The sequence below is a fragment of the Mastigoproctus giganteus genome, chromosome 4, assembly GCF_048544385.1.
Source record: "Mastigoproctus giganteus isolate SK-2022 chromosome 4, ASM4854438v1, whole genome shotgun sequence".
Lineage (NCBI taxonomy): Eukaryota > Metazoa > Arthropoda > Arachnida > Uropygi > Thelyphonidae > Mastigoproctus > Mastigoproctus giganteus.
In genome coordinates, this window is record NC_143578.1 from 182,674,447 (window position 1) to 182,699,305 (window position 24,859).

The 24,859-nt window shown below is 37.7% G+C and overlaps 1 protein-coding gene across 3 annotated transcripts in view; it reads right to left on the reverse strand.

Annotated features, from left to right (window-relative positions):
* LOC150087235 (ras-specific guanine nucleotide-releasing factor RalGPS1-like) overlaps positions 1-24,859 on the reverse strand; it is a 419,169-nt gene that overhangs the window by 5,990 nt on the left and 388,320 nt on the right. For all 3 annotated transcript variants that reach the window (XM_090371091.1, XM_090371092.1, XM_090371090.1), the window contains 2 exons: positions 19,291-19,383; positions 8,273-8,470 (listed from right to left, as the gene is read on the reverse strand). In XM_090371091.1, the coding sequence (XP_090227217.1) occupies positions 8,273-8,470; positions 19,291-19,383 (291 nt within the window). The remainder of the gene's footprint in view (positions 1-8,272; positions 8,471-19,290; positions 19,384-24,859) is intronic.

The following is a 24,859-nucleotide window of genomic DNA, read 5'->3' on the forward strand; positions in this document are numbered from 1 at the left end:
TTCCTCATTGTTAATGTAGATGCAAAATACTCATTAGGTTTGTCAGCTATCTGAGCAGGATCATCAAAAGTTGAGCCATCAATTTCAAGTAGACCAATTTCATTCATCTCCTTCCTTCTAGGTTTATATATAAGTAAAGAAGTCTTAGCTGTTTTTCTTTGTGAAAGATTTCTCATAATCTGCATTCGCTTGCCTAACTTCCTTTGTGTCTTGATTACGGACTAGCTCATATCTACCATATGCCTCTGTGTCATCTGATAATTTATATGCATCCCATGCACTTCTCTTCTCTGTCACAAGCACCTCAGTTCATCTAACATCCCTTTGGGCCTAAGACTTGAACAGTATTTCTTAGTTCATGTGAAAAGCCTAATAGCTTCCAAGTTTAATTCCTCAAATGCTTCCCATTTAGAATTTGCTGTGGGTAACATCATCAGTTGGTCCCACATTATAGAATTTAAAAACATGTGGGGTAAGTTATGACTACATAAAAGGATGGTTAAATGGTGGGAGACAAAGAGTGGTTATAAATAGCCACTGCACTTCACGGAGTAATTGTGATAAGTGAGATTCCAGAGGGGTTAATATTGGGTCCCCCTTACTGTTTTTAATATTTATGTACTCATTTCAAGTCTAATGTCAAAGTTAGCTGAGGATACAAAGGTGGGGGCACATCAAGTAAGGGCGCCTCCGTAGCCAGGTGGGAAGGAGCAGCAGTGCGTACCACACGCTTCTTGATTAGACCGGGGTTCGAGCCCGTCACCACCAAATATGGAGGATGCGGAAAGGTCAGGGAATGACCACCGCATATTCCGGAGCAATATGGCCTTAGTTGCTAATGCTCCTAAAAACCAAACAACAACAACAACATCAAGTAATGACAGTAATCAAGGTATGCTTCTTCAAGAAGATCTAAACTGAGCAATCTTGGATCTAAACTGATCCAAACTAGGCTGGAAAATGGCAATTAAGGTTTAAAATTGTTTATTTGGTAAGTTGCAGTAATCCTGCAATAACACACAAAAGTGGCATCAAACTTGAGATAGTAGAGTATAAAAAAAAGTCTACAGGTGAACTGTACAGTTTGATAAAAATAAATTCTCCAAGCAGTGCAAAGATGCTGCTAGGACAGCTCATAGTGTTCTGGTAATGATGTAGAGGAACTTTTCCATTAGGGACAAAGATCATCCTGTTGCATAAAGCAATGATTAAGTTACATCAGAAATACTGAATACAGGTTTGGAAACTCATTTTAGGAAGGACATAATCTGCTGGAAAGGGTGCAAAAAGGAGGAATGAGATTAGTTTGGGGGGGGGATAAAAGGGCAAGTTACTGCTATGGATAAAGGGATAGTTAGGTGGAAGGAGACAGAGAGTGGTTATCAATGTGCGCTGCTCTTTGTGGATTAATGTTATAAGTGGAGTTCCCCAGCATTCAGTGCTGGGCCCATTGTTGTTTTCAATATTTATCAATGATACTGATGAAGGTATATCAGGCATAATGTCTACATTTGCAGATGATACAAAGGTTGGCAGGGTGGTTAATGACAATAAAGACAATATGCTACTGTATCAGGATCTAGAAAGGTTAGGCAGATGGGCTGAGAAGTGGCAGTTGAAGTTTAACATTGACAAATGCAAGGTACTACACATGGGTAACAGTAACCCCAGAGTAATTTATCAACTGTGTGGTAGTACACTCAGGGTAGTAGAGAATGAAAAAGACCTGGGGGTAATTGTGCAGTCAGACATGAAATTCTCTAAGCAGTGGAAAAATGTTGCCAGGACAGCATGGGATTTTGTCATTGATATACAGAAACTTCGCTGGGATGATAAGGAGCCATGGTTACGCCGCATCTTGAATACTCTCTACAGGTCTGGGTGGCTTTACTTTAGGAAGGATGTAGATCTGCTGGAATAGATGCAGAGAAGGCAACCAGATTGGTGAAGGGAACAAAAGTGTGCACTTACCAAGAAAGGCTTCAGCTTTGCCAACTGCAGCATCTGCAGACTTGGCACCTGCAGGAAGATCTGATTGAGATGTTTAAGGCCTTTATGAACTGAGTAAGCTAGATGTTAATAGCATTCTTCCTCTTTCTGAGACTATACACATTAGGGTGCATAAATTCAAGTGAGGAAGGATGGTCACAGAAAGTTTGGAAAGTTTGTCTTCAGCAAGCAGGTGGTTGATTGTTGGATCAAGTTTCTAATGTGTTGTTGTGGAAATGGATGGTTTGAATAAAATTAAGGAAGAACTAGACAAATTCTTGTAGGTATGGAAGTGTGTGTGTGTGTGTGTGTGTGTGTGTGTGTGTGTGTGTGTGTGTGTGTGTGTGTGTGTGTGTGTGTGTGTGTGTGTGTGTGTGTGTGTGTGTGTGTGTGTAGCTTATGCTATTTATTGCCACTGCTACTATTTTGTATTCACAAATTCCATAAAAGGACTCTATACATTTATCATTTGCCAGGAGAAATTAAAACAAAAGAAATAAAAATGAACTGGTAGTGAATTTTTTTTTTTTATTCGGTATTAAATCCATATTGAAGATCACTGTTTGTTCTAGTAGTAGTGGCATGTGATGCAAGAAAGCAAGTGTATGAGCTTATGCAGTATTAGCCAAAAAAAAAAAAAAAAATCACACCAATCCCTCCAAATGCCTGTACAGTTCCTAATTAAATTTATTTAACCTATCAACTTCCACAACGACAGATGGAAGTTTGTTCCAACAATTAACCACCCGCTGGCTAAAGGCAAATTTCCACACATCTATTCTACATCTGTCTTTTCTTAATTTGAATTTATGCCTGCTTAGGTTCGTAATCTGAACAAGTGGAAGGATCCCATCAGAATTCAGCATGCTCAATCCATTCAAGGCTTTATACACCTCAATCAGATCACCGTGCAGGTGCCTAGTCTCTAGCCACTGCAATTTGCAGAACTTAAGCCTCTCTTGGTAAGAGGATCCCTTCATTCCCCCTCACCAATCTTGTTGCCCTTCTCTGTACACACTCAAGCGAATCTACATCCTTCCTAAAATGAGGCCTCCAGACCTGTACGCAGTACTCAAGGCGTGACCTGACTATTGCCTTATACAGAGAGACAATCACTTCCTTTTCCCTGCTAGCAAAATTCCTATATATCATTGACAAAATCCCATGACCTGCCCTGGCAGCCTATCTGCATTGCTCAGAAAACTACATATCTGACTGCACAATTACTCCCAGGTCTTTTTCATTTTCTACCACCTTAAGTGTAGTACCACACAGTCGGTACGTTTTTCTGGGGTTACTTCTACCCATATACAGTACTTTGCATTTGTCAAGGTTAAACTTCAGTTGCCACTTCTTAGCCCATCTGCCCAAATTATCTAGATCCTGTTGCAGTAGCACACTGCCATTACTGTCATTAACAACCCTGCCAACCTTTGTATCATCTGCAAATTTCGACACTAAGCCTGATATACCTTCATCAATATCACTGATAAATATACAAAACAACAGAGGACCCAACACCGAACCCTGTGGGACTCCACTAATAAGATTAGTCCACGAAGAGCAGCACCCATTGATTATCACCCTCTGTCTTCTCCCACTTAACCATCCTTTTATCCATTGTAGCAACTTACCCTTAATACCATTCTGCTCCAATTTGTACAATAGTCTTCCAGGCACAACAGTGTCAAAAGCTTTCCTGAAATCCAAATATATGATATCAAAATTATTTTTCGCATCCAGTTCCTTTGTAACCACATCATAATATCCTATCAAATTCGTCAGACAAGACTTTCCCTTAACAAACCCATGCTGTGTCTGAATTATTGCTGCAGTCTTGTCTAGACGACCCTTCAATGCATCTTTAACCAGTGACTCCATTATTTTACCCGGAACAGAAGTTAAACTAACTGGTCTGTAAATATTCGTGTCACCCTTCGATTCCCCCTTTGTGAATTGGGGATACATTTGCACATCTCCAGTCCATGGGGACCTTCTCTGAGTCGAAGAATGCTCTCATAATTATGGCTAAGGGTTTGCTTAGTTGCTTTGCCACCCCCTTTAATATAACTGGATAGATCCCATCCACCCCAGGTGCCTTTCTTATGTTTAACTTCAACAATTTCTCCTCCATTTTGCTCTCACAAAATCATTAAGCACTCTGCTACAATTTGATAACCTTCTGCCATTTTCAAACCTTAATAACTCCTCCTGTGTGAATGTCAATGCAAAATACTCATTCAGTTTGTTTGCTATCTTAGCAGGATCATCAACAGTCGAACCATCAATGTCAAGTGGACCAATCAGATTCATCCCCTTCCTTTTAGAGTTTATATAAGTAAAGAAATCCTTGCTGTTTTTCTTAGCATCTTTTGCCAAAGATTTCTCATAATCTGCCTTTGCCTGCCTAACCTCCTTAGTGATCTGATTACAGACTAGCTTATATCTGCCATAGGCTTCTGAGTCGCTTGATAATTTATATGCATTCCATGCATTTTTCTTCTCTGTCACGAGTCTCATTAGTTCATTTGATAACCATTTAGGCCTAAACCTTGAACAATATTTCTTAATAGGTATGAAACTTTTAGTAGCATGCACGATTAATTCCTTGAATGCTTCCCACTTAGAATTTACTGTTGGTAACATCGTCAGTTGATCTCACTGTACAGAATTTAAAAATGGTCTGAGACCACTGTACTCACCTTTACGGAATACCCCTGATGGTAATTATATCTTTAAGTAAATCCCACATCAGTACACTGTGATCACTGCCACCTAGTGGTTCCTTTATCTTCAAATTCTTAATACAGAAATGATCATTGCTCATAACCAAATCAAGAGTATTACCCTCTCTGGTTGCCTCTGAAACATGCTGCTGCAAAAAACAATCATCCAATAAATCCACAAAAGTCTTACTAGTGTGCGAGTGACCAACCCACAAGTTCCAGTCAATACCTGGGAAGTTAAAATCCCCCATAAGACATTCTGATTTACTAGCCCACTCTATTTCTCTGCAGAATTGTTCATTGTACTCATTCGAGTCATTAGGCCTATAACACACTCCTACTCTTATTTTTGCGTTCGCAGTGCTTATGTCACATCAAACTGACTCAACAGTGCACAGTTCATCTATATCAATGAGATGCACTTCTTTTGATTTTATGTTTTTCTTAATTAACAGCATAACACCTCCTCCCTTCCTATCCTGTCTGTACACATTGTACTCGCCAAATTCCAGTTCTGCATTCGTTATATCTGTGTGACATCACGTGTCTGCTATCCCAACAATATCCGCCTTTGATGTCTTGACCAACACTTCAAATTCATCAAATTTATTTACTATACTTCTAGCATTGGTATACATGTACCTATCCTTATTATTAGTTACCCTAACACATCCCATATACCCACCTGTTTCACGATGACTGTCATCCGTCCCCGAAACCCCCAGCACCCCTTGCTCCAGGTCGCTACTTATTCTAATAGAAGTTGTGCAAGAATCACCTTCACCTCTGCCTGCGGTTACTTTTAAACTTTTAGTCTGTGAATCCCCCCAAGCTAGCAGTTTTCCGACTCACCTAACACTGCCTCAGTAGCATCAGCAAATATTCTTGCACCCTTTCTATTTAAGTGTATACCAAATACAGTGACAGAGTTTGATGGTTTGAATGCCATGAAAAGTGATGCACACCAATCAAACACTGATTGACATCAGGAAATGCTGGCACTATAATTTACTGGGGCCAGTTCGGATAGTGTGTTTGGTTACTGAATAACAAAAGGATAGTTTTTTTTTTTTTTTTTAAGTATAAACAACAGTTTTTACTTTAATGTTAGTATCTATGTTTTGCAGGCGTTACCTAAATTAGGCAGAAATTTGTTGGCTCCTATGCTATTATGTTGCACAGTTATCTCAAAAAGCCATTTGTAGATTAAATGATTATGATGGCCAATTTTCATATCCCCAATTTTAGCCACTAATCAGACAATTGCAAAACAGGGATTTCTCATTGAGATTTGTTTCCTTGTCAACATCTCTGTAAGGAACCTGCAAAAATGCAATTCCATATTCATAATGGTATTTTTATAACCAATGTGGCTGTGTAGCATATTTTCCACCCAACGTTTAGGAAGCAGCTACAAATACACTGGCAGACAAAACTAAAACAGTTTTAAAAATAATTGATAGGTAATGCAAGTATGTTTTGTTATAATGAAACAGTATCATGTGTGAGCTAACAGATAAAACCAGTTATTTCTGACATATACATAGTCTTGTTCCTTTGAGGTTCTTGAGGCTGTCACAGACATTCTCTCAGGTATGACAAGCTGGGCTTACTACCTAGGAGTCTAAAACACTGATGGAACTGATATTTAGGTAACACTTGTGCCAAGTGCACCAAATTTAAGCGAAGTCCAGTAGTTCTGCAACAACCAAATCCCTCTGTTTGCACTTTCATGATGGTGGGACTATTAGTAATCTTGGATATGAGTCCTTGTTCAGGTCCTGAAATATGGTACCTAGTATACTGGAGATATATTGGTTCACACTGCCCAGGTGTGAACCAATATAAGCAGGAGTTGAGGTGTGGCAGCCACACCACACAGAGGAATGCCACCCCTCTGTGTTATCAGGCAATACTATCATCAACCGGTGCAATACCGACACTTTGTATATTGGAAGCTCTAAGTAGTGAAACCTGTGTTTAGTCTCCAGAGCAAAGCTCCGGCAAGCCCACATCTCTTCCATCATCCAGTATGATTAATGTATTTTGAGGTTATGATGGGCATTAATGTCAAGATCCAATCTTCCCTACATATCAAGGGTACAACTCTAAAATGGTGTTCACAGGTTGGCCACTAGATAGTCCACCACACCAAACTTACTGGTAACTCTCTAGGAGGCATCCAGATCAGCTAGTGTATAATTTCACTGCCTCTACTCTGCCTGGTAGTGACTAGAATAATCAGAGTAGTGTGTATGCGGGGGACTTTGTCAAGGTCTCAGTTCCAATCTTGATGATGTTCAATTCCACTGAGTGTACCAATCCCCACTTACTTTTTCTGACAGAATCTCAATTATTGGTTGATTCAACCACTGCTCATCTTGGTTGTCCTAATTATTCACTGTACGATTCCTTTCACTTCAAAGATAATACTTGTGCATATTGTTCCGCACTGGTATTCCTTGTTAGAGACTTAGTAATTTGGAATCTCCTCTTTTTGATCTTCTATGTCTTGAAATCTCTCAACCGCATTCCATCAAACTCATCTGTTGCCTTTATTATTCTCCCAACTCCACTAATCACATGAGACTCTTTGACTTCCTTTCTTTGAAACTTGACTTTCTCCAGTCCAACTTTCGTAACAATGAGGTAATTTTCCTTGGTGATTTTAATGTTCACAACTCCAGATGGCTTCTGTTTTCTAGTCACATGTACCCAGCTGGTCAAGATGCTGAGGCTTTTGCAATTACTAATGACCTTGCTTAGATTATTCATCAACCTGCCAGACAACCCTAACCACACACAACACTCTTGATCTTTTTCTCGTAAACAACCCTTCCAAGTACACAGTAAAGATGAGTGGTCAGCTAGGCACCTCATATCACAACTTAGTGATGGTCTCTTCTCCAATGGAGCCTTTCTCTGGTGGCCATTCTCAACCTCATTTTGTTTGGCGTTAAGAATGCAAAATGAGAAAATCTGCACGATTTCTATTCTCCTTTTGCTTGGTCGAATTACTGTTTAAAATAAACTAAAAAATTAACATTACACAACAAACCACTCCGCACACACTTTTTAAATCTCTGGCCTCCACAGAGATTCTGTCACTTACAAAGAATACAATGCGGAGATGGGGGAACCCCCAGTGCCATCAGACAACTAACGCACTTTACACTTTACTTTTTTAAATGTTCTGATGTCATTGTTTGATGTGGTATCCACCACCATCCTGTACTGAAAATCTAAAGTTCTAATCTATATATATGGGTCATGCATCAGGCATACCAATATAACATTTATATTTGTACATCTTATCCAGATATGCATTTTCAAGAGACTTCTGGCATAGTACACAATATTTGTAGAGGGGTGTCCAAATATTTTTGCTCATATAGTGTACATTAGTGAATGAATGTATATAATACTCACACTAACTTTTTCTTAAAGATGTATCAGCTGCACCATTTAACTCAACACTAAGATTTCAAGATAACTGTAAAACGATATAATAAAAAGGGGAAAAAAAAAAAATGTTAAATTAAAAATCCACAAGTTACCTTAGTCTCATTACACTTCGTTGCTTCAATTAAATACTTGTACCATTGTAGTGCTTTGCTCTGAGTGCCTGCTCTGAATTTATAAACATTGCCCTTTATTGGATCTGTTAACTGGAAGGAATCTGGCTGACGAGGATTTTCACTGCAAACAACTAACCAGTCAACTATTGACACAATTTTGCTTGGAGTGCTTTTGAACTGTATAAAAAATTTTTAAACATTATTTCATCAATTTTTTATTTATTTATTTTTTTTTTTCTGATAGTAACCTAACATCTACATTTTAGAGTGAGATTAGATTAATAAAAATTACCATTATTACAATATTTTAATTTAGTGAAATTAAACTAAAATATTTTAGTGAAAATAAATTATGCCTACGATAATTTATCAACAAAAAATTTCAAGGGCATATTATCAATTTTATCAGAAGGAAAAAAGGTTTCAATTGTACAAAGCTGTTAATATTTCATGTAAAAGAGTAGAAGACCAGCGGAATTACTTAGCAAGTACACGTCACTGTTGAAAAAAAGCCGTGAATTAGGGTTGAATTTGAAAGTGTCTGCAATTCTGCCCAGACACGATAGGAGGGAGTATATGATGAGAGCCTTGTCGATCAATTCGGCCCTGGAGGGATTGTGCAAGGCTCAAGGGGTAGGATTTTTTTCAGCCTGGACTGTACTTGTTAACAGGAGAGATTGCTTATACAGGGATGGGATACACTTAAATAGAAAGGGTGCAAGAATTTTTGCTGATGCTGTCGAGGCAGTGTTAGGTGGGTCGGAAAACTGCTAGTTGGGGGGGATACAAGGACTAATAGATTAACAGTAGCCACTGGCAGAGGTGGAAGTGATTCTTGCACTGCTTCTATTGAAATGAGCAGAAGCCTGAAAAACAAGATGCAGGATATTTCAGAGACTGCTGGGAGTCATTGCGGTACAAGTAAACACATGGGTTGTGTTAGGGTAGTTAAGAATAGAAACAGGTGCATGCATACCTGCGTGTACACCAATGCTAGGAGTTTGGTAAATAAATTTGATGAATTTGAGGTATTGCTCAAAACATCAAAGGCAGATATTGTTGGGATATCAGAGACGTGGTGTCACACAGATATAAGTAATGCGGAACTGGAATTTGGGGAATACAATGTGTATAGAAAGGATAGACAGGACAGGAGGGGAGGGGAGGAGGGGTTATGCTATTAGTTAAGAAACACAAAGTCCAAGGAAGTGAAGCCAGTCGACATAGATGGACAGGGCAGTGTCGAGTCAGTTTGGTGTGACATAAGCATAGGGAAATCAAAATCGAGAGTAGGAGTGTGCTATAGGCCTAATGACTCTGATGAGTATAATAAGATATTGTACAGGGAAATAGAGTGGGCCAGTAAATCAGAGAGTCTTATAATAGGGGATTTTAATTTCCCAGATATTGACTGGAATTTGTGGTTTGGTCACTCGCACACTAGCAAGGCTTTTGTGGATTTATTGGATGATTGTTTTCTACATCAGCATGTTCGTGAGGCAACAAGAGGGAGCAATACTCTTGATCTGATTATCAGTAGTGATTCTTCATGCATTAAGAATCTGCAGATAAATGAACCACTAGGTGGCAGTGATCACAGTGTGTTAAAGTGGGATTTACTCAAGGAGGTAACTACCATCAGAGGTAAAGGGAAGGGTTTTTGCTTTCGTAAAGGCGACTATGATGGTCTGAGACAGTATTTAAATTCTATACAATGGGACCAACTGATGATGTTACCAACAGCAAATTCAAAATGGGAAGCATTCAAGGAACTAATCTTGGAGGCTACCAGGCTTTACATACCAACTAAGAAATATTGTTCAAGGTTTAAGCCTAAATGGTTGTCAGATGAACTAATGAGACATGTGGCAGAGAAGAAAAATGCATGGGATACATACAAATTAATGGGTGACATGGAAGCCTATGATAGATATAAGTTGGTCTGTAACCAAGTCACAAAGGAGATTAGGCAGGCAAAGGCAGACTACGAAAAATCCTTGGCAAAGGATGCAAAGAAAAACAGAAAAGAGTTCTTTACATATTTAAACTCAAGAAGGAAAGGGATGAATCAGATTGGTCCACTGGATATTGATGGTTCAACAGTTGAGGATCCTGCTCAGGTGGCAAACAATCTAAACAAGTATTTTGCATCTACATTCACGTATGAGGAGTTATTCAGGAAGGAGAATGATGTAGGTAAAGTAAACATTGGCAGTGAGCTGGATGATTTTGTAATAACCGAGAGGAAAGTGGAGGAGAGATTGTTGAGGATAAACATAAAAAAGGCACCTGAGGGTGGATGGGATCTATCCAGTTATATTAAAGGAGGCAGCAAAGGAAGTAAGCAAACCCCTAGCCATAATTATGAGAGCTTCTTTGGACTCAGGGGAGGTACCCATAGACTGGAGATGTGCAAATGTAACCCCAATTCACAAAGGCTGACACAAGTAATTATAGACCTGTTAGTTTAACTTCTGTTCCAGGTAAATTAATGGAGGCCCTGGTTAAAGAAGCACTGCAGGATCATCTAGACAAGAATTCAGTTATAGCTCAGACGCAGCATGGTTTTGTTAAGGGCAGGTCTTGCCTCACCAATTTGATTGGATACTATGATGTAGTCACAAAAGAACTGGATGCAGGGAATAACTTTGATATTATATATTTGGATCTTAGAAAGGCTTTTGATACTGTTGCACATGGAAGACTGCTGCACAAATTGGAGCAGTGTGGCATTGGAGGCAAATTGCTGCTATGGATAAGGAGATGGTTGAGTGGCAGAAGACAGAGAGTGGTAATCAATGGACACTGCTCAACGTGGACTAATGTTATTAGTGGAGTTCCTCAGGGTTCAGTGTTGGGTCCGTTGTTTTCGGTGTTTATGAATGATATTGATGATGGGATATCAAGTTTAATGTCCAAGTTTGCAGATGATACAAAGGTTGGCAGGGTTGTTAAGGACACTACTGACGCTATGCTGCTGCAACAGGATCTGGAAAGGTTGAACAGATGGGCTGAGAGGTGGCAAATGAAGTTTAACATTGACAAATGTAAAGTACTACATATGGGAAACAGTAACCCCAGAGCAATGTATCAACTCTGCAGTACTACACTGATAGTGGTGGAGAATGAAAAGGACCTGGGGGTAATTTTGCAGGCAGATATGAAGTTCTCTGAGCAGTGCAGATGAGCTGCAAGAGTAGCTCAAGGTGTCTTGTCAATGATATACAGGAATTTTTCTAGCAGGGATAAGGAGGTGATTATTCCCTTGTATAAGGCAATGGTTAGGCCACATCTTGAGTACTGTATACAGGTCTGGAGGCCTCATTTCAAGAAGGATGTAGAGCTGCTGGAACGTGTACAGAGAAGGGCAACAAGATTAGTGAATGGAACAAAGGGTTGCTCTTACGAAGAAAGGCTTAAGTTTTGCAAATTACAGAGTCTGGAGACTAGGCACTGGCGAGGTGATCTGATAGAGGTGTATAAGGCTTTGAATGGTTTGAGCATGCTCAATGCCAATGGGATTCTTCATCCTGCTCAGAATAATCACCTCAGAGGGCATAAATTCAAATTGAGGAAGGACGGATGTCGGATAGATGTGCGGAAATTTGCCTTTGGCCAGCGGGTGGTTGGTTGGTGGAACCGACTTCCATCACTTGTTGTTGAAGTTGATAGCCTAAACAAATTTAAAGCTCAACTGGACAGGTATTTCGAACGAACGGAGGGGTGAAATGGGAGTGGTGTGTGTTTTTTTTTTTTGCTGATGCTGAATAAGCTTGCTTTCTTGCATCATATGCCTCTACTAATGCTAATGCTAAATGCCAAATTTACAGATACCTTTCAGAAAATCATCATATGTAGAAGGTCTATCAAGAAAGTTGAGAATGATTAGATAACCCCCTACTCAAATGTATTCTCCTCAAAGTACACTTGCAATTGAATAGCCTTATTCCCAAGATGTTGCTACTTACTGGAGCTTGCTTGGAAATCTTTTGGAATGGCTCTCTACTACATTCTCATAGTATTTTCAATAATGTCCTTTCTACTGTCAAATCTTCCTTAAGTTCCTCTTACCTGAAGTGAAAGTAATCACAAGGGACCTAAATTGAAATCCCACATGGGGATCGGAGAAGATGTACTACTACTATCACAGAAACGTTATATTTACAGAGATTCAAATACTAAGCATTTAAAAATGCCAGCAGCATCATCATCTTGACATTTGATTGAACCCCTATGATGTTTTTGAACTTCAAGAATTCCCAGAATATTGTTGCACAGCTTAATGCTCATGGCCACACTTAATACAATGAGTACTAACTATTGTTCAGAATCAGCCATTTTGACCTGCAATACAAGACTTATACAAGCCCCCAAACTGATGTGTATAATATGAATGAATGCAGAGAGCAATGAGATTACATGTGCAATTAGTTTACCAATATTCACAGCACCTGAAAATTTGGTCTCATACCCTTAAAGGTCAAGGAGGTAGAAAATGTCAACTGATAATGTCTTCTCCATTGTATGTTACCCACAGAAAGGACATTATTTTTGAATTTAGGGGGGTTTAGCACAGCGTTACACAAATACTACATCAAGAGGAGCATTAGCATTAGTAAAGGCACATGATGCAAGAAAGCAAGCTTATATAGCATCAGCCAAAAAAAAAAAAAAAAACACTCACACCCTTCTCATTTCACACATCCACTCCCTCCAAATGTCTGTCTAGTTCTGCCTTGAATCCATTTAAGCTATCAACTTCTACAACGACACATGGAACTTTGGTTCAACAATCAACCACCCACCCACTAGCTAAAGGCAAACTTCCGCACATCTATCCTACAACTGTCTTTCCTCAATTTGAATTTGTGCCCTCTCAGGCAATCATTCTGAGCAAGAGGAAGAATCCCATCAGCACTGAGCATGCTCAAACCATTCAAGGCTTTATACACCTCAATCAGGTCACCTCGCAGGGGCCTAGTTTCCAGACACTGTAATTTGCAAAACTTAAGCCTTTCTTCGTAAGAGCAACCCTTTGTTCCATTCACTAATCTTGTTGCCCTTCTCTGTACTCGTTCCAGCAGCTCTACATCCTTCTTAAAATGAGGCCTCCAGACCTGTACACAGTACTCAGGTCAGGCCACGACATATGGGTGTCGTTGTGGCCTGACCTGACCATTGCCTTATACAATGGGATAATCACAACACATATTAATGCTAGAAAAATTCCTGTATATCATTGACAATACACTATGAGCTACTCTTGCAGACTGTCTCGTGGTATATTGTCAATGATATACAGGAATTTTTCTAGAAAGGATAAGGAGGTGATAATCCCCTTGTATAAGGCAATGCAAGCATGACTGTTTAATGCAAGGATAATCTTAGTCTGTTCCCTACAGACTGCTGTCAGTTCCCATTAATTGTGCATGTTTCTGAAGAGCCTCTTGAATCAACCTTCTCAATGAAGAGATATAAATAATAAAGGCTAATGTAAAGCCACATGGTGAAATTCAAAGCTTGCTAAGTATTTTCTCCAGCCTGCATACAGAAATTCCTGCTTACTACAAAATCAGTCCGGTGAAAGGGAGCCTCATCTGGCTACAGAATGACTGATAACCAACTTACATTTAATCTGATATGGAAATTTATGCAAACTTACCTATAAGGTAAATTTGCATAAATGGTACTTAAAATAATTCCACTAATGTCAGAGATGTGGCAAGCACTGGATACTGACACATTAGTTTTGGCTTTCTCATTTTGTACTTCAATTCTCTGAACCATATGTATGCTATGCAGTTATAAAAAAAAAAAAAAAAAAAAAAAAAATATGTGAGCTTCACTCTAGGTTTAAGAGTGAGAAGGCCTTCTTCAAAATGGTTAATAATATTCAAAACATTCCTTGAACAGACAATCTCAGAGTGGCAACACTCATTATTTGTATAATAAAGTTTGATCTTTCAGTAACACCATCTTACTAATACAGAATGGTGGCTATGAGTAGATTAAAATAATACCCACTTGTAATTGCCTTTTGGTCATTTTCTGCAATGATTTTGTTTTTAAACAACTCTTAAACTCTCAAACATACTGATAACAATGCAAAAAACTATTCTTGGGGGGAGGTTATAGTTTTTGACTTACATTTTTTTAAAATCGAGTTAAGACTTCATAAGCACCTCGTACATTTCAAGATAATGAAATTCTAAAAAATCGTAATGTTTGCAAAACTACAAAGAGTAAATATGCCTGTAGAGAGCTGGAGTTACTAGTAACTGTTCCTCAAAAAATCAATATTGGTTGCAGAGCTAATGTACTTTAAACACTAGCTAAGGGTACATCATCATCTTCAAGGTTAATATTTAAAATATAGTACAATTTATTTATAAGCCCAGAACATACTTTTAGCAGCAAAAAAGACTAAAGTAGTAGTAGTAGTGGCATGTGATGCAAGAAAGCAAGTGTATGAGCTTATGCAGCATCAGCCAAAAAAAAAAAAAAAAAAAAAAATCACACCATTCAATCCAAATGCCTGTCCAGTTCTTCCTTAAATTTATTCAACCTATCAACTTCCACAACGACAGATGGAAGTTTGTTCCAGCAATTAACCACCCACTGGCTAAAGGCAAATTTACGCACATCTATTCTACATCTGTCTTTTCTTAATTTGAATTTATGCCCGCTTAGGTTCGTAATCTGAACGTGGAAGGATCCCATCAGATTCAGCGTGCTCAACCCATTCAGGGCCTTATACACCTCAATCAGATCACTGCGCAGGTGCCTAGTCTCTAGCCACTGCAATTTGCAGAACTTAAGCCTCTCTTGGTAAGAAGATCCCTTCATTCCCCTCACCAATCTTGTTGCCCTTCTCTGTACACACTCAAGCGAATCTACATCCTTCCTAAAATGAGGCCTCCAGACCTGTACGCAGTACTCAAGGCGTGACCTGACTATTGCCTTATACAGAGGGACAATCACCTCCTTTTCCCTGCTAGTAAAATTCCTATATATCATTGACAAAACCCCATGACCTGCTCTGCCAGCCTGTCTGCATTGCTCAGAAAACTTCATATCTGACTGCACAATTACTCCCAGGTCTTTTTCATTTTCTACCACCTTAAGTGTAGTACCGCACAGTTGGTACTTTTCTCTCGGGTTACTTCTACCCATATGCAGTACTTTGCATTTGTCAAGGTTAAACTTCAGTTGCCACTTCTTAGCCCATCTGCCCAAATTATCTAGATCCTGTTGCAGTGGCACACTGCCATTACTGTCATTAACAACCCTGCCAACCTTTGTATCATCTGCAAATTTCGACACTAAGCCTGATATACCTTCATCAATATCATTGATAAATATATAAAACAACAGTGGACCCAACACCGAACCCTGTGGGACTCCACTAATAAGATTAGTCCACGAAGAGCAGCACCCATTGATTACCACCTTTAATCCACTGTAGCAACTTACCCTTAATACCATTCTGCTCAAATTTGTACAATAGTCTTCCATGCGCAACAGTGTCAAAAGCTTTCCTGAAATCCAAATATATGATATCAAAATTATTTTTTGCATCCAGTTCCTTTGTAACCACATCATAATAACCAATCAGATTTGTCAGACAAGAATTTCCCTTAACAAACCCATGCTGTGTCTGAATTATTGCTGCAGTCTTGTCTAGATGATCCTGCAATGCATCTTTAACCAGTGACTCCATAATTTTACCCAGAAAAGAAGTTAAACTAACTGGTCTGTTATTATTCGTGTCACCCTTCGATCCCCCTTTGTGAATTGGGGATACATTTGCACATCTCCAGTCCGTGGGAACCTCCCCTGAGTCCAAGAATGCTTTCATAATTATGGCTAAGGGTTTGCTTAGTTGCTTTGCCACCTCCTTTAATATAACTGGATAGATCCCATCCACCCCAGGTGCTTTTCTTATGTTTAACTTCAACAATTTCTCCTCCACTTTGCTCTCAGTTATTACAAAATCATTAAGTACCCTGCTACAATTTGATAACGTTCTGCCATTTTCAAACCTTAATAATTCCTCATGTGTGAATGTAGATGCAAAAATACTCATTCAGTTTGTTTGCTATCTGAGCAGGATCATGAACAGTCGAACCACCAATGTCAAGTGGACCAATCAGATTCATCCCCTTCCTTTTAGAGTTTATAAAAGTAAAGAAATCCTTGCTGTTTTTCTTAGCATCTTTTGCCAAGGATTTCTCGTAAACTGCCTTCGCCTGCCTAAACTCCTTTGTGATCTGATTACAGACTAGCTTATATCTGCCATAGGCTTCTGAGTTGCTTGATAATTTATATGCATCCCATGCATTTTTCTTCTCTGTCATGAGTCTGATTAGTTCATTTGATAACCAAAACCTTGAACAATATTTCTTAATAGGTATGAAACTTTTAGTAGCATCCACAATTAATTCCTTGAATGCTTCCCACTTAGAATTTACTATTGGTAGCATCGTCAGTTGATCTCACTGTACAGAATTTAAAAACTGTCTGAGACCACTGAGACAGTTTTTAAATTCTGTACGGTGGGATCAATTGTACAGAATTTAAAAGTCTTTTTCTCACATGTCACATTATTATGTGACATGTGAGAAAACTAATCTCACATGTTTATTATTATGGATTGTGCTAGCATTGCACTAAAAATAAATAATTCTCCCTAAACAAGAAGAATAATGCTCTTTATTTTCAATGTGTTTACATTTCCAAATCTTGATGGTGGCCAAGCTTGAATCATGAACAGCATTTTATTTAGTTATTTTTTTTGAAAAATATCAGCAACCAACATCATATAAGTTCAAAGATTATGTTTATTTGGCATTAAAAGATGAAATGCACAAGGCATAATTTCTTATGGGTTTAGGTAATTAACTATATAATATCGGTGTAGATATTATATAGTTAATATGATATCGGTGTATTTTAATGATGTATGTAGTGTAAAGGCATTGTTTTAATTGTATCTCATATTCTGGGTGCCTTCACAACGAGATAGCTGGTATTGCACTACTTCAAATAACCTATCTCGTTGTGAAGGCACCCACAATATGAGATACAATTAAAACGATGCCTTTACACTATATACGTAGTTCAAATTTATGGGTAAACTATGGTGTATCTACACCGATATTATACAGTTAAATACCTAAACCCATAAGAAATTATGCCTTGTGCATTTTGTCTTCTAATACATTATTACCAACACCATTTGGCATCTCTCATATTGTGGAAATAACTTCGCAACTGTGATTGCATGTTAAATTACCAGGGTACCTGCCCACTCACTGATGATGAAGCCAACTAGCTTCAAAATGATTGTCTGTGTGGTGGTTTCCACTGAAAATAAATAACGGTAGTCTTCTCTACTAGAGAACCGTTATTTATTTGAAGTAGTGCAGCTATCTCGTTGTGAAGGCACCCACAATATGAGATACAATTAAAACGATGCCTTTACACTACATATGTTGTTCAAATTTATGGGTAAACCATGGTGCAGCTACACCGATATTATATAGTTTATTTTGCAATAAAAAAATTCGCATCAACTGCACCTAGTAAACAACCTCTAGTCCTGTTCCACTGATCCATTTCTTCAACAACCCAGAACTGCAATCTCTCATGGGAGCACTGCTTTCTACCTCTGGTGACCAATTCCTGCAACCAGGTGCATGGGAGTTGGCATTATTGTTATGGTGGATTTCTAAGTTTCTGAGGGAGAACCTGATTTAATTCTCTCCAGGGTGTCAAATTTGTTTCCTAAGGCACTCAATCTCATCCATCAAAAAACTGAATTTTTACTTCAATAATTTATTTCCTTTGCATCTAACACAAAAAGAGTTATCTGTCACATGCTTATATCCTGCACAGTCAATAGAAGCAGTAAGACCTTGACACACAAAGGATATGTCTGTAGCAACTCCCATCACTCAATCATGATAACTTTGATGAATCTTGTTCTAATCAGAGTTATGACTAAATTCAAATAAATTTACAAAATATTAAAAATATGCTACACTACAATTTTAATTATAGATATGCAACTTCTATATACCTAATGCAACAATCTCATATTGTGGAGGCACTTTGCTACAAGTTGCCTTGGTACTGCACTATTCTAAATAAAAAGCACTGTTCCAATGGAGAAGTGTATTATTTTTTATTTAGAGTAATGCAATACCAAGGCAATTTGTGGCAAGGTACCTTCACAATATGAGACAAATGCACTAATTAGAAAACTTGGTTTGCTCAATGCTATGTACAGAAAGAGGATATGCCTTGCATGTACTAGCACATACTACTGCTCTAATTAACTGTTACAAAATATAAAACAGTCCACAAAATAAACTATAACACTATTTATAGTAAAACAAATCTATCATACACCTGATGTTTGACTGTTACTTCTTTGAACATTATAAGCAATGAGAATTCAAGAAGTTTGGTCAAGGACAAACACTTATAAAAGATTGTCATATTTCTGTTTTAATGCACTTCACATCTTTGCTGCTTATGACCTTTATGAACCAAATTCAAAAATTATCAGAATGAATCAAACTGTATTGGAGAGGGCAAAGTTGTTTTTTGTCTTTCTTCTCACTATGGATGAATTAGTCAGTCACTGACAAAGGTTGATCGGCAAAAATATCTGGGTTTTTTTTTCTGTCAAATCAGAAACAATTGTGCTTAAAGTTAAGTGGTTTTTCATCCAAGTGCATTAAAAATCCCTTCACACACATATATGCAGCAACACAGAGTTTGTATTAAATGGATATTTTTAATAATTTTATAATGCAAAAGTTTTACTTTAATGAAAGTCCAATTTTATTTCAGTATGGTTAATATACAAAAGACCTATTATGGATTTTCAATACAGCTACAAAGGATTCTTTTGTGGTCTCATCAGATCTTACTGCATTTAGAATGGGGGGAGGGGGGGAAGGAAAGATTCTTTTAAGAAATATACTCACATCAGATGATTCTGTTCCTCGTAAAGATTTTGGTGCATAATATAGCAAATTAGTTCCTTTCAGAACCAGCCAATAGCGCATCCATGGACACATCTGAAAAACAAAAATATATATATATATGAACTTAAATTATCTACTTCACAAGTGTTTTTAAAACAAGTTCTAGTGGATTCAAAGCACTTTATCCCTTGTTAATTTTTATTTTATAAGGCAAAAAATAAAAAATATATATGTTCACAAAACAAACTACTTTAGTTTTGATGTACTCAATGGTATTTAACAATGATACTATAATTACCTTGTAAAAACTTCATATCACCACACATGAAACATTAATGACTTTTGTTTATTTTTCAAATAAGCAATTGTCATTACCTTAAGAACATTACAGTGTAGCTTTAACTCAATTGTACTACCAATTCTTCAGGAGACAGAAAACAGTGTCTGCATACTTATTGCTATCTTATTGTGTTGCTAATTTTTTAAATATTAAATACAGAGTTAATATTTAAAAGTATAGTAGGTTTAATCCACTTGCATTCATGTTGTAGTATACTTTTCAATGATGCATTTTAAAAATTTGTTCCTTATTCAGACACCATATTGTATAAAAAAAAACAAATGACATCTTTAGTAACTGTAGTTTGTTTGTTATTTGGTTTTTAGGAACATTAGCAACTAAGGCCATATTGCTCCGGGATATGCGGTGGTCATTCCCTGACCTTTCCGTATCCTCCATCTTTGGTGGTCACGGGCTCGAACCCCGGTCTAATCAAGAAGCGTGTGCTATGCACTGCTGCTCCTGCCCACCCAGCTACGGAGGCACCAGTAACTGTAGTCTTGTAATCAAAAATTCTCAACTAGCTTATAGCCATATCTTAAGGCTATGTAGCAGATGAAATTGGAGCTGAAACCAAACTGAAAAATTACAACAGATATGGGCATGGAGTGAATCTTTTATGTGTACATGAAGCCACAAATAATTTTTTAATGGTTATACTTCTTCATTTAAAAAATAATGATGCAGATTAAAACTGAAGCAAATACTGCAGGAATACTAAAATTCATACTTGGGCTGTTGTTTGTTAGTTGTTGCCATGGCCATAATGCACTCATACTTGGGGTAATTTCAGTAGATATCTTATAGTATATATTTTAATTTTTTAACACTTTTTGCTGCTGGCTTCTGATGACAGTTTCGACCCAGGATTGAATCAATTTGGGTTGGAGAGGGCAGAAATATTTTTGGGCTTTCTTCTTACTACAACTGAATTAATCAGCCTCTGGAAAAGGTTGCTTGACAAAAACATCCTGTTTTTCTTCCGACACACTGGAATGAAAAATTATAAAAGTAGAGTGGTTTCTCCTCCAAGTGGATTAAAATCGAAAGCTACATATTTACATTCAGGAGGCAGCGAATGTGTTAAACTTCAGCTTCTCAGATTATTTCATCATTGTCATTACCTAGAGGGCATATTATGCCCTCTAGGTAATGACAATAATGAAATATGAAGATTGTAGATGATCTTCACAGTGAATGGCCCCTTTAAGGGTTGCTGCTAGTCTATTCCAAAACAATATGACCCAAATTCAGCATGGTGTTGAAAAGTAACACCAGGAATACTGGACTTTCATGTAAAAATTGTGCCCAATGAACAGACCTTTCCAGTATGTCAGTTCATCCAACAAATACCCAGTGGGATTGAGATTCATCTTTTGGCTGGCCAGGGCAGATGCTTGAAGTCTTCCTCAAAACACACATTTCCACACATTTGATGTAGTAGTTGGTTGCTTTATCATTGTGAAAGAAACCCTTATCCACTGGAATAAACATGCAGTGTTGCCAGGTGTACCCGATCTAATGATATTCAAATATGTTTTGGCATTCTGATGATATTTTAAGGAGTCCTTATGTGCTGTGATGTAATGACTAGATCGTAGAGATAGCTTAGCTTAATTTTTCAGCACTCACCTCTGGTGAGTGCTGAAAAATTAAGCTAAGCTATATCTACTATCTAGTTTTGACATTCGTAGTGTCTTCCAGTAGAATCAGGGAAACTACACCATGCAGGTGGAGTTTCCTCAACATATGCACCTTCCAATGCAAAAAAGCATAAATCAGGACTTGCCAGATCACAAGACTTACCTCCAATCATCCTGCATTTGTATTTTCTAGTTGGCATCTAAGATCACTGGCTTGTACTTTTTCACATGATGTAAGTAACGATTCCTTGTGTATTCCTTCATTAAATGCAAAAGTTTACTGTTCCATTGTTTGGCTATAATTACATTTGATAACCTGCTCCACATATTGGGCACCTCACTCCATTACCTTACATTTTTGCCAACGACTACATCTATTCACATACATTATGAACAAATGTTTTCTAGATGTTTTCCACTAGCTGAAGAGTCTAATGACACTTGCAAAAACATTTCACAAATGCACACAACAGCAGTATTTCTTTGGAAATCTGTGGTAGCCTGTCTGTTTCCCATTGCCGGTGAACTAATTTGGGTACTAGTCAGGTTACACAATTTATAGCACTTTCCTTCACATATCACGTACTGTGTGATCTTTTCAATTTATAAATTTTTGCATACTGTTGCACACAGCCCAACCTCTAAATAACGTGACCAGGCAGCTTAGAATGACCTTTGAATACATGTCATAGGTTGTGCAAAAGATGAATTTGTGACTCAAACAGAAATACTCACAGCCAATCCCACTTCAGTCATGATAACCTGCGATGAAGCACTTAAAGTGGATCTCATATCAACTATTATTAAATAATGAAATAAAAGAATACTATAGGAATTAAGCAGATAAAAAGTAAGCTACTACTGAAATTTAAAATTTAAACTAAGGAGATACCAAAAAAGAAAATAACTTACAAGAAGTAGCTTTACAAAAAGGTAAAAATTAAATGTACATTAGATAAATTAAATTTAAAAAAATTAAATACAGTAGAGTGTCAAAAATCCAAATGTCAATAATCCAAATGAGCCAGCATTTACTTTTTTTTTTTTTTTTTTTTTAATGCTGGTGGTGGTTGTTATTTGGTTTTTAGGAGCATTAGCAACTAAGGCCATATTGCTCCGGGGATATGCGGTGGTCATTCCCTGACCTTTCCGCATCCTCCGTATTTGGTGGTCATAGGCTCGAACCACAGTCTAATCAAGAAGCGCGTGTTACACACTGCTGCTTCTGCCCACCTGGCTACGGATGTGCCCTTTTATGCTGGTGCCATAAAATAATTACAGTAAGCTCCGGTTATTGTGATTACGTTTGTGAATTGAATTTTGATTCTATTAAACAGCAATTCTAATAAGCGAAAATTGGAGAAATATTATCCGCAAGCTATAAAAATGAAGATATAAAGCACCAATTTACATTTTATTGCCTTATTATTACCTTACTAATTAACAAAATTAAATGATACGTGAAAATCGACAAACCAACTGAATGATGAATCGACAAACGATCAACAAACTGAATGCTGTCCAACTCAACTACTCTTGATGAAAACAGTGACAGATCTGGCAATAATGAAATGAAGTTCGAAAATGGTACAGCAAAAATGAAGTAATTATTTTTGTTAAAGGCCTATACATATGTGGTATTGTGGCTGAAAGTTTTTTTTTTTTTTTGTTACCTATGAATAAGGTGCCTCCATAGCCAGGTGGGCAGGAGCAGCAGTGTGCAGCACACGCTTCTTGATTAGAACGGGGTTCAAGCCCATGACCACCAAATACAGAGGATGCGGAAAGGTCAGGGAATGACCACCGCATATCCCCGGAGCAATATGGCCTTAGTTGCTAATGCTCCTAAAAACCAAATAATAACAACAACAACAACAACAACCTATGAATAAAAATACATAGGTACAACTTAGTGTTTTTATTTCTAAACTTAATAAACTTTTTTTTTTTTTTATTTTAGTCTCCAGAACAGTATTTTTTATAAGTTTGAAAATCCAAACAAATCAGAAGCCTCAACTACCCCCCAGTCCCAATTAGTTCAGATTATCAACACTCTACTGTAAATTACATTTAAAAGATATGGAAATTAAAAGTAACAAAAATTAAGCTGCTACTTTTCAGGATAATTGAGAAATAAATTTACACTGATTTTCAAAACCTCGCCTAATTTGCAAAATGCAAAAAAAAAAAAAACTCATGTGACAAAAGAAAATTTATTTATATTCATATTCAAAAAGGAACACTATAGTGTGGAAAGATATGACAAAATTTAATACATTTTTTGAAAAGGGGAAAAAAAATGAAGTTTGTGTTTTCTCTTGGTTATCCCTGCAACTAGCAAATTAACTAAAAAAAAACTATGAATCTTATCAGTGAAAGTAGTAGTAGTGATGTGGCATGTGATGCAAGAAAGCAAGTGTATGAACTTATGCAGCATCAGCCAAAAAAAAAAATTCACACCATTTCCTCCAAATGCCTGTCCAGTTCCTCCTTAAATTTATTTAACCTATCAACTTCCACAACGACAGATGGAAGTTTGTTCCAGCAATTAACCACCCGAGGCAAATTTCCGCACATCTATTCTACATCTGTCTTTTCTTAATTTGAATTTATGCCCCCTTAGGTTCGTAATCTGAACAAGTGGAAAGATCCCATCAGAATTCAGTCTTGAAAGGCTGAATTCTGTGGGATCATTTGAGGTGTATAAGGCCATTCAAGGCCTTATACACCTCAATCAGATCACCGCGCTGCTGCCTAGTCTCCAGCCACTGCAATTTGCAGAACTTAAGCCTCTCTTGGTAAGAGGATCCCTTCATTCCCCTCACCAATCTTGTTGCCCTTCTCTGTACACACTCAAGCAAATCTACATCCTTCCTAAAATGAGGCCTCCAGACCTGTACACAGTATTCAAGGCATGGCCTGACCATTGCCTTATACAGAGGGACAATCACCTCCTTTTCTCTGTTAGCAAAATTCCTATATATCATTGACAAAACCCCATGACCTGCCCTGGCAGCCTGTCTGCATTGCTCAGAAAACTTCATATCTGACTGCACAATTACTCCCAGGTCTTTTTCATTTTCTACCACCTTAAGTGTAGTACCACACAGTTGGTACATTTCTCTGGGGTTACTTCTACCCATGTGCAGTACTTTGCATTTGTCAAGGTTAAACTTCAGTTGCCATTTCTTAGCCCATCTGCCCAAATTATCTAGATCCTGTTGCAGTAGCACACTGCCATTACTGTCATTAACAACCCTGCTATACCTCATCAATATCATTGATAAATATACAAAACAACAGAGGACCCAACACTGAACCCTGTGGGCCTCCACTAATAACATTAGTCCACGAAGAGCAGCACCCATTAATTATCACCCTCTGTCTTCTCCCACTCAACCATCCTTTTATCCATTGTAGCAACTTACCCTTAATACCATTCTGCTCCAATTTGTACAATAGTCTTCCATGCGCAACAGTGTCAAAAGTTTTCCTGAAATCCAAATATATGATATCGAAATTATTTTTTGCATCCAGTTCCTTTGTAACCACACAACAAGCAAGTGGTGATTGCTTGTTGTTCTGT